The sequence below is a fragment of the Melozone crissalis genome, unplaced genomic scaffold, assembly GCF_028551555.1.
Source record: "Melozone crissalis strain CALT ecotype California unplaced genomic scaffold, PUWL_Pcris_2 ptg000042l_1, whole genome shotgun sequence".
Classification (NCBI taxonomy): Eukaryota; Metazoa; Chordata; class Aves; order Passeriformes; family Passerellidae; genus Melozone; species Melozone crissalis.
In genome coordinates, this window is record NW_026535820.1 from 55,931,356 (window position 1) to 55,946,193 (window position 14,838).

General features: G+C 44.9%; 1 protein-coding gene across 2 annotated transcripts in view; it reads right to left on the reverse strand.

Annotated features, from left to right (window-relative positions):
- Positions 1-12,682, reverse strand: part of F13A1 (coagulation factor XIII A chain) — a 59,854-nt gene extending 47,172 nt beyond the window's left edge. The window contains exons 1-3 of one of the 2 annotated variants that reach the window (XM_054284961.1): positions 12,327-12,682; positions 10,837-10,987; positions 5,100-5,288 (exon numbers count right to left, since the gene is read on the reverse strand). In XM_054284961.1, the coding sequence (XP_054140936.1) occupies positions 5,100-5,288; positions 10,837-10,984 (337 nt within the window). In that variant the 5' untranslated portion in view covers positions 10,985-10,987; positions 12,327-12,682. Of the gene's footprint in view, positions 1-5,099; positions 5,289-10,836; positions 10,991-12,326 lie in introns of both variants that reach the window. The other variant, XM_054284960.1, reaches the window with a different exon arrangement.
- Between the last annotated feature and the right edge of the window lie 2,156 nt (positions 12,683-14,838).

Below are 14,838 nucleotides of genomic sequence, written 5' to 3' on the forward strand. Positions count from 1 at the left end.
CTTCTTTGATGTGTTTATAACTATCCCCCTGGAACTGGCTTGGGAAGACTGTGGAAAAAGGAGCAGTAAGTCTCTCCTCTGATCTCAGGCCAGAAGCCAATGATTTATAGAAGCCTGAGGAGAGCATATGGACGGGTGGGGGGGTATCCACACATGCACATGTGTGGAAAGGTGAGAGTAGCCTGGGGGACTGGAATTTACGGCCCTTCCAGAAGTGCGTCAATGAATAAAACGTTCATAATAACATTTAGGGCTAGACCAATATATATGGATTTATGAAGCCATTTAAGGAAAACACAAATAGACAGCAATTTATGAGGATGTGGGGAAATACATCATTAGAGTCAGGATGCACCATATAAACTCATCAACTCCTCAAGGATTTACAGCCACGTACTGGAAACTACTACTAAAAGCAAGATTGAAGGCTGTATAAGCCCATCTCATTATTCATCTGCTTTTCAGAGAAATCCCTGCCAGTGCCGCAGTGCCAGTGGAAACTTTGTACTACCCACACCAAACTGGGTGTCCCAGGCTAAGCCTTGCATTATGGAAAATTAAGAGGAACACAAAATACCCCCATCACCACAAAGGTAGGAGTCAGGACAGATCAAGATGGGTGAGGAAGTCCTTTGGCTCTTCTGGGTTCACTAAGGCTCCAAACAAACTGGAATTAATCCCACTGTGGGGAACTAGATGTAAGCACAGCACCTGCACTTCTATTGTGGCTTTTTCAACACAACCCCAGACCAATAAAACAAGTTTCATCCAAGTGGTGATGCTCACCTTTCCTCTTGTAAAAGCCAGAAAGTAGATGGAAATGAAGGAAATATGTGGTGACAGAGCAGCTCTCAAACCATAGGTACTGTGTCAGGGCTGAGGTTCAGCACAAGAACTGGAATTACATCTAATTACTCTTTATAAGTGGATATTTTTCCATGTGGATTTTTTGGCACATTCATTGTGTTCCATACTTTGGCAGGCAGCTATGGTCCTAATTTAATAAAGGATTATGTGCAAAACTGAATTACAATAATTCACATGTTAGCATTTCAGTCAATTTCACCAGGGATGACTCTACAGAAAACAGTCTGTTAAAGCAAGAACGACTTCAGTCATAAGGAACTATCACAGAAGAATGTCTGTAAAAGTGACTTCCAAGAGATTGGGGTGAACTATTTATATATTCTCATATATATATATACACACATACACAAATATATATATATTTGCACACAAACATATATATATTTATTTATACAATTTAACTCTTGAATTCTGTGAAAATGGCATTTTAACGGACTGTGGATTAAGAAGGATTGTAATTAAAGATTGCTCTCTGAGTGTTTCAGATCTTGTTTCACATGACAGAAAAAGTATTTGTTCCAGGCACCCTTGATTCATTATCAATTAGAAGGATTAAGCAGTCTCTACTTGCTTTACTTGCTTCATTAATCATCTTTTTAATGATGCAAAAGAAGAAAAAATAGGAGTGAAAAAAAAAAGAGAAAGGAAAGTAAATTTTAGGGAATAACGGAAATAGAATAGTTCTGTGCACACCCACAGGACCAATCCATTACAATTGTCACATTTTTCAGGATCAAAATTAGTCTTTAATGGATAAAAATTCTGTGATGGATTAATGTCAACTTGGGGAACTTTCTCAGAGCTGGGAACTAATAACTTCTGAATAGCTTTGCAGACACTGTTGTACAAACAGCCTCCACTGTAGGCACAGCCCTGCAAAAGGAGACTTCAAGTTTTCCCAGCTCCAATTGAATTCCCTGGGAATCAAGGCCAGCCATCCCTTATGAGAATAGAACTTTGAACCACTCAAAATATTCTGCAGTTCAGGACAGCCTGGTCCACATTGTTTGGGGAAGCATCCACACTCTTGGAGATACTCAAAACCTGCTCATAGGGAAAGATCCAGAGATGCTGGAGAAGCTGGACCTGCTTTGACCTGCTAGAGATGAGACCACCAGAGGCCCCTCCAATTGAGGTTATTCTATTCAACAGTTCTGCTGCACCATTTGAAATCTTCTATTCAGGCACACAGAGTGCTCCTTGCAAAGGTCATCTTACAACAGCCTGCCAATATTTCTGTGTGTCCATCACTTTAATCTCCCAAGCTCAGCACATTCCTAGGAAGTATAATCCTTTCAGAACAAAAAGTTTCTGTGAGCTTGAGCTGCCTCTGCTGCAGGGCTGTTTTCTGAGCCACTCCCTAGGGATAGCTTCTGCCTGACAGTACCAAAGGGCAGGATTCAACTTCCCTGCCTTTGGTGTTCTTAAAGCCAGAGTCTGGTCTATGAGAGAGAGTCAAGAGAGGAAGAAAAAAAATCCAGAAGAGAGTTCATCCCACTTTAAGACAGCAGGGTTAAACTCTGCTTGGAGGTACCTGCCTCTCTCCCTTGCTCACAGGTAGCCTGGGCAAGAGCTTTTTGTCTGTGTTCTGCTGTTCAGGCAGTACAAGAGGTGAGAGCCAGCTCTTCAGGAAGATAAACTGAAAAAAACTGGATGAAAATGGCCACAGCTCCCTCTGACAAAAGGTTTGAGAGCACAGCACTGAGACATTCAGCAGCCGGTTGTCTTTTCTAAGTAAGAGAAATTTCCTTTCTCTTCTCAGCATTAAACATTGGACTTGATACTAAAAGGAGAAATGGCAAGAGTCAGGCATATAATTTCTGAATTTTCCTTCTCTGCTGTGGACTGTGTTTGTTTTGCTTCCTGTTGCTAGCCTCTGAGAACAAATATACTGCATTTTCACCACAAGTTCACAAAGAGAAACATTTGCAGAGCGCTGAGTGTTGACTAGTTCTGAGAAGAGGAGCTTGAACACCTCCTAGTTGAATCTCTGAATTAAAGTCCTTGCAACATGAGGGCAGTGGTGCTCACAGAAGCAAAGAAAAAACGGGAGGGCAATAGCATTGAACCCTATCTGGTATCTGCAGCCAGTTGTCAGCCACCACGCATGGACACCCATCCCATGTCACAGGAAGGACAGCAACAGTGAAGAAGAGGGAAGGGAATTCCATTCCACACTCAGGGCTAGCTCCAAAGGAATCATTCAGAGCTGTGTTTATTGCAGAGACTCCCCTGGCTCAGGCTGTATTAACCCCATTCCTACCATGGCTGAATATGAGAGTATTTTTATCCATACTTAGAGATTCAAGCTACAAACCATGGATGGATGTGTTAGGAAAGAGCAATAGAAAAATAAGTGAATGTGTTCGCTTAAGTGGATTGTGCAATGTCCAAAGAAGTGTTAATTTTCTTCTTCCAATATAGAATATCTGATTAAAACAAATGCAAGCTGCACAGAGTGCAATAAAAAACAAATGTTCCATTTTCCACGTCTTCTTGATACAGCTGTTTGTTTTAAACATATAAAGATTAAGGGAACAATCTTGAATTTAATTAAATCCCAAAAGAACTAATGATATTTATGCATATTAAATTTTTAAAGGCACTTGTGGCTGTTCAGCCAATCATTCACTGGACTGTCATAACATGCCTCCCAACCCTAATTTAAATTAGAAAGAAGAGAGCCATGGAAAAAAAATGTTCAGCCAGTAACATTTTCACTGCACATATGTTTAAGAGATAAACGCCCATCTAGCTTGAGAAGGCAACAAATCTAATAAATGGTCACATCATCATAATTCAATGATGGAAAAGACTCAGCATTACAAATTTCAGATCTGCATCTCACAGGAAAGTAAATTAAAACATCAATTATAACCTACTTTAAAGACTTTATAAGGACACCATTGATGTCTTAGCACAAAAACCCCCAGAACAATCTAGATGAAGCTGGGTGTTTCCCAGAGTTGTGTCGTAGGGACCAGAATTTGGTGGGGCCATCTTGGAGCATAGCAGGAAATCCTTTACCTTTTCTCCTTTTCTAGTGAGGTCCTGCCTTTCTCTAGTTCCATGCCTTCAATGAGTCAACAGGAACCTTAGGACCTGGGTCACTGATGAAGACTTCTCAGTGAGAGGAAAATAGCTCTCTCTCTTTCAGCAATAAATTAAGAAAGTCTCTGATATCATCCTGAGTAAGTGTCTCAGCACTGGTGGAGCCACACCTCAAATCCTGTGCTCAGTTCTGGAACACTCACTGCAACAAGGACATTGAGGTGCTGGAGCATGTCCAGCAGAAGAGCAACAGAGCTGGGGAAGGATCTGGAGCACAAGCCCAATGAGGAGTGGCTGAGGGAGCTGGGGGTGTTTAGCCTGCAGAAAAGGTGGCTCAGAGGAGACCTTATCACTCTCTACAACTGCCTGAAAGGAGGCTGTAGCAAGGAGGGGGCTGGTCCGTTCTCACAGGTGACAAGCAATAGAACAAGAGGAATAGTCTCAAGTTGTACCAGGGGAGGTTTAGATTGGATATTGGGAAAAAATCTCTTCACTGAAAGGGTAGCCATGCATTGGAACAGGCTGCCCAGGGAAGTGGTGGAATAACCACCCCTGCTTAGGTACATAGTTTGGTGGTAAACATGGCAGTGCTGGGCTAACATGTAGACTCAATGGTCTTAGAGGTCTTTTATAACCTTAGTGATTCTATGATTCTGTTTCTGGTGCAAAATCACAGTCGCTGAACTCTGTCTCTTGTTACTAAGTTGTTTGTAAACGCAGGCTGAAAAGTTGCAAGATTCTTCTGTCCAGTGTAACTTCCCCTCTTTATGCAATCAATATTTTGCTATCTCAGTTCATACAGTCACCTCTCCTGCCTCAAACAACAGACTCTCTTCCCTACATCTCCTAAACACTAACAAAAGAGGTTTCCTGTTCCACCTACCTTTCAACATTGCCATACAGCATTAACCAGACGTAACTTTGAAAGCTCAAAAAAAGTACAGCTTACAAAACAGAAATTTCCAGATTTTGCTCCTTTTCTCGCACATGAAATTTTGCTGGTTTTCTCAAGAAAGGATTCAAACCCTGTTTAGAAAAACACTTCATTGCCTATGGCTAAGCCTGTTTTTATGGTTTATCAATCATAACAGGAAAAGACCCAGCCATGAATTTCTGCTGTTTTCCTGTTTATAAGAGACTATTTTTTTGCTGATAAGACACAGCCTTTGCCAGGCACTTACCCATCAAAAACTCCAGCCAGAATTGGTCTGACTGTGGCTGGTAGGGTCGGTTGAAGTCAATCTGGATTTGGAAAGCCTGTCCCCGACGCACAATCAGCTTGGGGTTATAGTACTTGTCAGTGTGGTGCTCCTGCTTGTTGATCTCCTGAGGCTCCTTGAACATATAAATATCCACAACACGCAGGTAATCTGCAGAGACATGTAAATGAGCAGAGGGGGAAGGAGTCAGCGTGCTGAAATGTCAATATTAGTATCAATGTTGTTAGATGCCTCGTCCTCCCCTTCTCCAGGGAAGGAACACCATGCAACAGGAACATGCTGGATCTGTCTGAGGCTTACATGCTCCTGACTGAGAAGAGGCTTATAGGCAGACACTTCTCTGTCCACCTGCCATTTTCACAGAGGCCAAAAGGCTTCTAGTGCATGGTGAGAGCAACCACAGAAAGAGCAGGTTGCTAGGTGTTGGAAGCTGAATGGCCCCAAGGAGAGTCTGGACCCATATTTCCATTGGCATTGGTTTTCTGCAAGTCTGGGCCTTGCTGTTACAAGTTTACCAGAGCAATCAGTGGGACTTGGATGACTGAGGCTTTGTGCCCCCCTTCTTGAAGTCCCCCATTTGTAAAATGAAAATTCAAAGGGGCTTTGGGACACTTAAATACGTTGTTTGCAAAATGCTTCCAGTGCTGAGAGCTGAAGAGTCTGAGAGGCAGTTAATGATCTTGCAGTCAGCTGAGAGCTTGGATTGCCTGTATTAGATAAGGTTTGGGTGTACTGCATGTGTCTTGTCTCAGCTTCTCAGAACACCTCCACTGCTATTAGTGTCTCCTTATGAAAACTAAATATAACATTACAGCATATAATTACAGCATAGTTACAGGCAAGCAGCAGTAGGTATCTATAACACACACAGACAAAGCTTTACTCCCTTCAGATTCAGGCTGTATGAAGTGTTATAGCAAGCTATAAGTAGTTTGTTCAGCAAATGACCAATGTGGGGTGGCACTGGGATAGCCACAGGCACTCACAGTCACCATAAGCTACATGACTGTATCACACCACAAATCTGCACAATTGGAGTCTTCTCACACTATGAGAAACCACATGAAAATGAACTGGACATTGTTCTTTCGCCTGCATGCTAGGGACATAATCATGAAACTTCTGCCAGGAGGAGCAGGACCATTACAACTCACCACCAGGAGAGAGACAGCAGAGTAAAGCCAGATTTGCAGCTCTCAGCTTGTCTTTCCAGGTGCTGACAGTTAGAAACAAGCTAATTCCTGCATTTTATACTGAGAGTGGCAGAGCCAAACTCATGCTCTGGCAAAAAGAGCTGCCCATTTACAGCAGCTGGTGGAGCTGTGTGTATTTCTGATAGTGGCTAATTTGGCTTTCTACTAAGCACACTGAGGGCAAGAATGATGCGCTCAGTAACTGAGTTGGACATTCAAGTCTGAAGGCTGAATGTGGCCCCTTTCACAGAAGCTCAGCACAATTGTTTAATTTGCCAGTTCTGGACAGGCAGCAGAGCCCTGCAGGCAGCACCCTCCCTGGATAGGAAGCAAGGTCAGCGTGGTCCTTCTCCAGCTCCAGCCTGGGCTCTGGGCAACAGCTAATAAGACACAGAGGAGTAACGGCAATAGGAGTAGGTCCCACTCCTGCTTGCATCATCCCTCAGATCCCTATCCATGTCCTTTAGGAAACAGAAGGAAAGTAATATGCCTGAGGACACAGCATGATAAGGAACCTTTAATGGAAAAGCCCTGCATAACTGAACCCAAAACCATCTGCCTCCTGCTAACCCTAATCTGCAAAAAGGCTAGAATACTCTGTTCAATCCTGAGTGAGGTTTAGAGTCCCATGATAGTGTTATTGTTATTCTCTGCTCAATTCACCAGGCTTCTGGAGTAACTTCTGTAAAAATCCATGCTGATTTTAGCACTGGCTGAGATTACAGAGATGTCTGTATGAAACATTTTTGCCCAGAAATCGTTCCCATTGCCCCTCTGCAAAGTAGGGCATGTCTTCACCTCCTTCCTTGCAAAACTTGCCAGTGCTCTTTCAAAAATGCTGACAAAACTCACAATTGAATTACATGAGGCAAGAATTTTCTGTTCAGGGGTAAAGTAGGGACAGGGGAGAATCTCTCTCCTTATATCTTTCTAACCCCTGTGGGCCAAAAGCACTACATTTAAAAGCTGTGTATTTTGGGGTTCTGTGAATATCAATAAGAAACTGGCTCAGCTTCTCCCGCATTCCAAGGACGCACAAAAATAGAACTGAGGGTTTGTTTTGTTTTCATCTGGTGTTTTGCAATAAAACAGGAGATGGGGGCAATAGTGACCTCACCCTTCCTCTGCATATTAGCCCCTTCAAGGAACTGCAAAGCTAAGCCATCCTGGGCTTTCAGTTCAGTATTTGCTTCATTTTATCACAGGACTTTACACAGCTCCTGTCAGAACACAGCCATCCACATCTGCAAAAAACACATTTTGTTTTTAGACTCAGTGTTAAAATCTATGTGTAGCTTGCCAGATGAAGACAACCCATGGTTGAGCCTGTGCTAATTACAGTAATGGTAATTACAAAGAGCAAAACATGAGCAGGGTAATGGGATGTGCTAGGACCAGCACCAGGGTGTGATCCAAAGGAAAGCTCCAGGCGATGCTCAGCTGTGAGGGACAGGTGGCAAGTCGAGACCTCCTCTGAAGTCAGGTACACTTGAGGGTTTGCTTGTAGCCTGGTCTGTTGTTCAGTTTGCTGCATGAGAGGCAACAGTGTGATGCCTTCTTAAAGCCTGTGTAATGTTAAGCTTGCAGGGCAATAAATGAACACAAAGTTGAGCAGTTTTTCAAATAAAAAGAATAGCCTCCAAACATCAGGTTTCCTCAAACAACCAGAGGGGAAGGGCTTTGAATTACTACCAAAAAAATGGCGTGAATTTCCAAAGGAAGTGCCCATCACTCTGCTAGCAGGGGAAGCACAAATGCCTGGCGACTCACCGGACTCTGCAAGGGTGAGCGGGATGACAGGGCTGCGTCCTCCCACCGAGCCCACTCACGACACACTGTGGTGAGATGAGCTGGCCGGGACGAGCACAGGGACGTTCCGGGAGCCACAGGCTTCCTACTGAAGAAGGGCTCGGTCCCCATCTTGAGCATCTCCCGCCGCAGCTCCAGCAGCAGGCAGCGCACTGACCGTGCTGGGGACGCAGCCGGCGCCGCGCTCGCCCCGGCTGTGATTCAGCTCAGCCGAAGTGGGTGTCAGCAGAGAGCGAGGCAAGCACAGGGTCTTACCTCATCCGAGAGTAGTAGCTAAAATAGGTCAAGTGAATCACACCCTAAAAATGCCTGTTTCTCTCTGTTGGCTGTCAAGGGAAACGAGGGTGACTAGCTCAGCTGTAGACTCCTACACTGCACAGATCAAGGGCAGAATTCTGTTAAATTTAGGCATCTAAATGATGTGAGCCTGGTATGTAACAACTTATTATGGCCAGCTGATGGCTGGTTGCTGCAGCCAGTGGAGCTGAGAGAAGGATACAGATCACCGTGGAACTGACATCCAGTGAGTCTCTGGACAGCCTGTGCCCTCACCTCCACTCACCGGATGGCTCTGTGTTGACCACAATCTGACACAGGTGTTTAGATGTTTGTATCAGGTGCCCAAAGACTAGAAAACACCTCCATTGTAACAGCAGAGATAAAAGCATTTGCATGCTTTTTTTCAGTGTGTTATGGCAATGAAATCTGGAAACCACCACAGAAAAATCTGGACAGCCCAGAAGTGTAGGGGTGTGGAGGAGAAGGGGAAGGTGTCACAAGCAGCTCTCTGCCAGGATGTGCTCCCAGCTCTAGGGCCTCATTGCACTGTGCTGCTCCTGCTCTGCCCATGGACAACCATTTTATCCCCCAAGCACAACACTGAGAGGGCTCTGGGGTAAGCCCAGCTCCTGAATGTCAGGTCAAGCTCCATGGGGCAAGAAACCTTTAACATGCTCTGACAGGTGACTTAAGCACCCTCCCCCAAGCAGTATGCCCAGAGACCACGCTTGTATCAGCTGGTGCCACAGGCTTAGATCACAGCTGATGTGCACCAAAGCAGAAATACTGCTGCAGTCCCTTCAGGGACCCCTCAGGTCACCCCTTGCATATTTTGGCTACAGGCATTGGAGAGAATTGCACAGCAGAGGTGATGCAGCTGTACAAAGAGTTCTGCTGTAATGCACAGAATTATTTTTCAGCCATACCAGTCCCATAGCCAGGTTTACCCAATGGCCACAAACTCTTGATTTGGACAAGGGATGTTCTTCTCAACAAGAGCATCACCTTAAGGACATGTTGGGCTCCAGCCTCAACTCACTTGACCCAGCATTCCTAAGTTTCCACTGCGTTTCTGAAAAGCAGGAGACTGCCGCCCACAGGCACCACACTTCATTCAGAGCCTGATGTGAAGCACATCAAAAAGCAACAGGAATCTTTCTCTTGGTACTGGTGGGCTTTAGCTACAGGCTGCATTCCTTCTAAGGTATCCCACAGTAATACATCTCCAGTTTCTGTGAGAGTGTTGGGTTTGAAATTGTGTCTAGCTGGGACCTGCACTGCATTGGGTTTGACAATTTAAACACACACACTTGCCCCAGAGCTACAGTGTTGTCAGAATTAGGTTCAAGCAAAATTTCTGCACTCTTAACATGCCAGTTGGTTTGCTCAGGCATTTTTTTAAAAATAAATGCTTCGAAAGGAAATGTGTGTGTATTAAGATGGGGGTAGGGAGGGGTGTGTGGGGAGGGGAGTGTGGTTAAGGCACATGATTAGGATTACAGAAGTAATGCTTTCCTACTTGTCACTTAAAATCTCTTTGCCTGTTTCCCAATGTGTGAAATTCAGTAATTAATTCTTGTCCACATTTATTAAGCACTCCTTCAACTCTGGATGAAAAGTCCCCTATGAGCATTAAGTAGTATTACATCCAGCTACCCTGAGCTGCCACATTCAACAACTTCTGCTGTTCAATTCAAATAGGCAAAAAATCTAACATAATTTCATTAATGAGACGTTCAGAATTTAATCCTGTTTTCTTTTAAACCAGATCTTGCATATTTTTTTATTTCTGGTTGACTCCAAAGAGCCAACACTGGGAACATACTTTGATTTGTCTATTCTCTATCATGATATTGTTTTGTTTCCCCAGCCAAAGGATTGAAACATTCTTCACAGGAGAATAAAAAATCATATGGGTACATCTTTTAGTCTCATGTTATTTTTTGTGAGTGAACTGAACATATATAGCAAAAGTTTTCCCTGCCAGACAACATTTTTCAGCAGCTTCACAGGCAGATTAAGGCCATATAAATGAAACAGGCCATTAAGAGAACAGACTCCTTCTGGCCCTACACTCCAATGCTGCCACAGACATGTCTGAAGCCAGTAGGTTCTTAAGTGATTCTGTGATTGTGATCAAACTGGAAAAAACTCATTCTTGCCCTTTTTTTTAACCAGTCCCACAGTTCAAGCTGATAAGTGATCACCCAGCTTCTTTACTCCTCACTTTCCATACCCATAACCCATGCCAACACTTCCATTCACACAGGTGGTTTCAGTAAATTTTCCCGTGAACAGCAAGAAAAACTGTCTGAATTGGAAATATGTAAGGAAAAAGTGGTTTGGGTTTAGTTCACAGACGTGTGCTAAGAGTATGGAAGTTGTAAAAATATTTACAGCTTAATTGTACACTGTACCTCTGGGATTAAATCCTCTGGGTATCGCTCCAAAAGCTTCCATCTCAGGAACCTCATTTTCTTCATCATTGGAGTAGTTTGGTGGGATGGCTCTTCTCCCATTCAAAGGAAGTTTATTCTCCTCGTTGGTGCTTGTTGTTTCAGACATCCTCTGCTAAAAAAGTTGTAACAGCATGAAAGAGAGAGCTCAAGGAAAAAGCAAACATGAGCTAGCATGGCACGTGCAAGATGGGAGAAGCCAAAAGCAATGTGGGGTGCCAGTGAGCTACACATTTTTAGACTTACATAAATAAAACCTGAGAGGCAGAAAACATCAGTCTAATGATAAGTACAGCTCTCTAAGGATTGGAAGGCATTTTGTGTTCATCAAAACACATGAATAAGAGAAGAAGGAGGGGGCGGGAGAAGGAGAGGGAAGTCTAACACAGAAGTATTTGTCTAGGAGAAGCAGGGCACTAAAAACATTAGGAAGTTTCAGGTAAAAGAACTGGAAAATCTTTCACTCTCTCATTCCTCCATAAAAGCATTATTGAATCCAAAATAGCAAATTATATTTTCAGAAAGTGCATCACACACTACCTCTCCCTAATAAAAATGACATTATAAGTCATACTGCAATCAAGCCAAATATTACAGCCTGCAACAGCCTGTGGATAAGTGGAGAACTGTATTTTTGTCCCTATGCACACAAACACCCAATATCTACAGGGCTAACTCCTGCACCCAGACAATCCACTTTTGAGAAAAAGAGGGGGAGGGGGGAAGAGAGAGGAGGGTAAAGGGGAAAAAAGGAAAAGGAAAAGAAAAAAGCACTTATCCACTTATTTCTTTCCCACTAATGTCCTTAAGGGAAATCTTAGATGTAGGCTGATCAGAGACTTCTTTTTCAGCTACTGAAAACTGCTTTCACATCTATTTCAGTGTAAGCATGTAGCAGTGAAAAAGCCATGCAGCCCTTCTAAGAAAATATTAATGACTGAGAAGAAAACTTCTTCCCAAAGCCCCTGAAAACAGCAATTTAAAACGTAGCAATTATTTAATAGAAGTAAGCTCTAAAAGGAAGTTTTTTTCAGTTATCAAGGGTACCTTCTTTTCAGATAGTCTTTTTCTTCCCTTCTCCCTTGCAGAATTTCTGCAGTGCAATAGAAGCAGGGAAAATGTTGGGGGCTTTTAAATAATCTCTGTATATCCTCCTCCTTCCTGTTGCAATAGGACAATGCTGAAAGGGTTGCCAAGCCCTCCCAGCGCCACCTCGGATGATCTGCCACCACAGCTGGCATGTCTTTTCTTCCTCCCTCCCCTCCCAGCCTTTCTTACCCCAACTCTGCTCACCAGGAGCATTTCAGGGTGTTTGTGCTAAGGAAAACCCTTGGCCATTGAAGTTTCAATTCTTTTTGAGACCAAGTACGAGTACTTATGGCACAAGAGCATATGAAATGGGAGACTGGAGGGTATTTTCTGAGGCACACAGTCTAAGAAGCCATGCTTACCTTGTCACCAGTCTTTGGTGGTGTCTCTGCCTCAGGGAGCCTGTGATGCAGCTTCAGGCGCTGGTTTTCAGGAGTCCTCCCAGGCAGACACAGTGATGGTATCCCTGCTAGGTCCTCACAGCAGTCCTTTCAGAGGGCTGCAGGACACATGAACTGGAGAGCTCATTGGCAGCCCAGTTTTTTCTAGAGACCTTGTGCTGTCCAGGACAATGAAGGTTTTTTGCACCACACAGCTATATTTGGGTCAAATGACCTTCAGCTCTTGCCCATGCTGAAATGTGCATCACCTGACAGGTCTGGGGCTGCACCTTGTGGGAGCTTTTTAGCTTCATGTTGACTTTCTTCAGTTTCATCGAGCTTTAAGGCAACTGGAGACTCTGTGACACCTTCTCTGTCAGACATAACAGGCCAGTGGAGTTACATAGAGAAAAGGCAAAGGACAGGGAAGAATTCAAGCCTGTGTTCTGCCAGGTGCTCCTGTTTGACAGTAGAGGTAGAAACCACCTACTGAGAACATGCACGGGCAGTGGAGAGCCCCTCTTGCACACATGGAACCCACCAAGGGCACTCACTTGCCTCTGCCATCTGCAGGGCAGATGAAGAAACAAGGAGACACAGTGAAGAAAACTCTACTGTCTTTCAGGCAGCTGTGACTTCCAGCCCCACAGCATCAGAGAATTCTCAAACCTCCAATGGCTAAACACCACTGAAATCATGCCAGGGGGCAGAAAAGGAGAGAATACCTACCATGGGAAGCAGCAAGTAAATCATCTGGAAGACAGGACTCCTATCCTATTTCCCTGGGGATTTCCCAGCCACAGCATGGTAGTTCCACAGAGGTCAGGACACATGCAGAGTGTGGGTCAGAGATCCGAGCTGGGCACCTGGGAGCAGCATGACTGCACCAGTAGGTGGGATAAGGAGCTTGCTAGGGCTGGCTGCCAAGGCACAGCATGAGGGTGCAGCAGTTTTGGGTGGCAGCCTGGTTACCTGCACACAAGTGTTGCACTGTGCTTTCTCACAGCTGAAGGGTAGGAGAAGGCTGCTGATCACTGTTTGGCTTGTAGCACAGAAAGCCACCTGGCTGGAGGACTCCCCTTCCCCTGTCCTGCTCCCCCAGGAGTGCAAGCACCCCGAGGGGACAGATCTGATCCCATCACACACATCCTGAGCTGTAATTGCCATTGACTTGCTTTTACACAGATGGGCCCCGTGGTAACCATCTGGAGGGCAAGCAGCACCCCTGGCACTGGGGAACACAATGAGCTTTCTGGGGGAGGAGGCTGGTTGCCAATTTTCTTTTCTTGCCTTTTTTCTTCTTTTTTTTTCCCCCTTGCATCCACATTTCTACATGGTGTGTTGTGCTTTGTGCCTCTCTCTCCCACTTCCAGCCAGCGCTTCAGTTCCCAAAATTACAGCTGCTGTGATGATGTTACAAAAACTGATATAAATATTGCCTCGGTGCCATGCCTGCTGGAGGCCTGCAACACAAACAAGAAACACCGTCTCCCAAGGAAGTCATGTGCTTCCCCAAGTGGCTGCGGTGCTGTCAGAGCCAGGAGGAAAACTTTCCGTCAGAGCCAGGGCTGGAGCGAGTGGCTGCAGCAGAGCAGCTCCCTGCGCTCCAGCCACGGCGCCTGAGCAGGCAGTGCTTGCAGATGCCTCTCCCTGCCCAGGCACATCACCCTGGGGCTTTCAGCAGAAGCCACCGACCACACAGAAAGTGGGGAGGCCAAAATTTTTGGTGGCAGCGGTAGGAGTGGGACTTTGCATCCAGGGAGACTAATGTTTTGCAGGCTGTGATTTATTTATTTCATGGGGAGAGATGTAAATTCATGCTTATGACAGCTCCAGATGGCAGGTATTTTCTCATCACCTTGACTTCTTAGCATTTGCTATCCCTCGCCTATTAGACTGCACTGGCCTTAATTTCACTTCCGTGGTTCCAACCTACTGACGTCAGGGCTGATGCAGGAGGGGGTATGGAAAACACAAAGCCTTGATTTTCCTGTAGGGCGTTATGTTTAATGAATGATGCACTGGGATGACTGCTGGAAGAGTGCTCACTTCTGCACAGCACCCTGTGGGGAACTGTGAGCCCATATCCATTTCTCAGAGCAGCCTTCAGATGCTTGTGGCCTTTGCCAGAGACCTTTGCAGCCACAGGCACCCTTCCCACAGCAATAGACTTTGGATGATGGACAGCCCTTCCTCTCCAACCCCACAGAAAAGCCCTTAAATGGCTGCAAAGCTTGCACCATAAAGGGTTATCTAAAATGTACTTTCCAGTTGTTGCCAGAGCCAGAGTTGTTCTGTTCCAAGTCCTCCCATGCCAGACAAGAGTTTGTGGAGGGAAAAAACACACAAGTCAGTAAAGCTTTACAGCCAGAGGAGAGGGTGTGCCAAGATCTGTCATAGGCAAACTGATCAACCAGGTGCTCACATAAATGGGTTGCTGTGCTGTGTGCCAGTGACTAGATGGGAGGGATGTTTTGCCTGCTGTAGCTACACC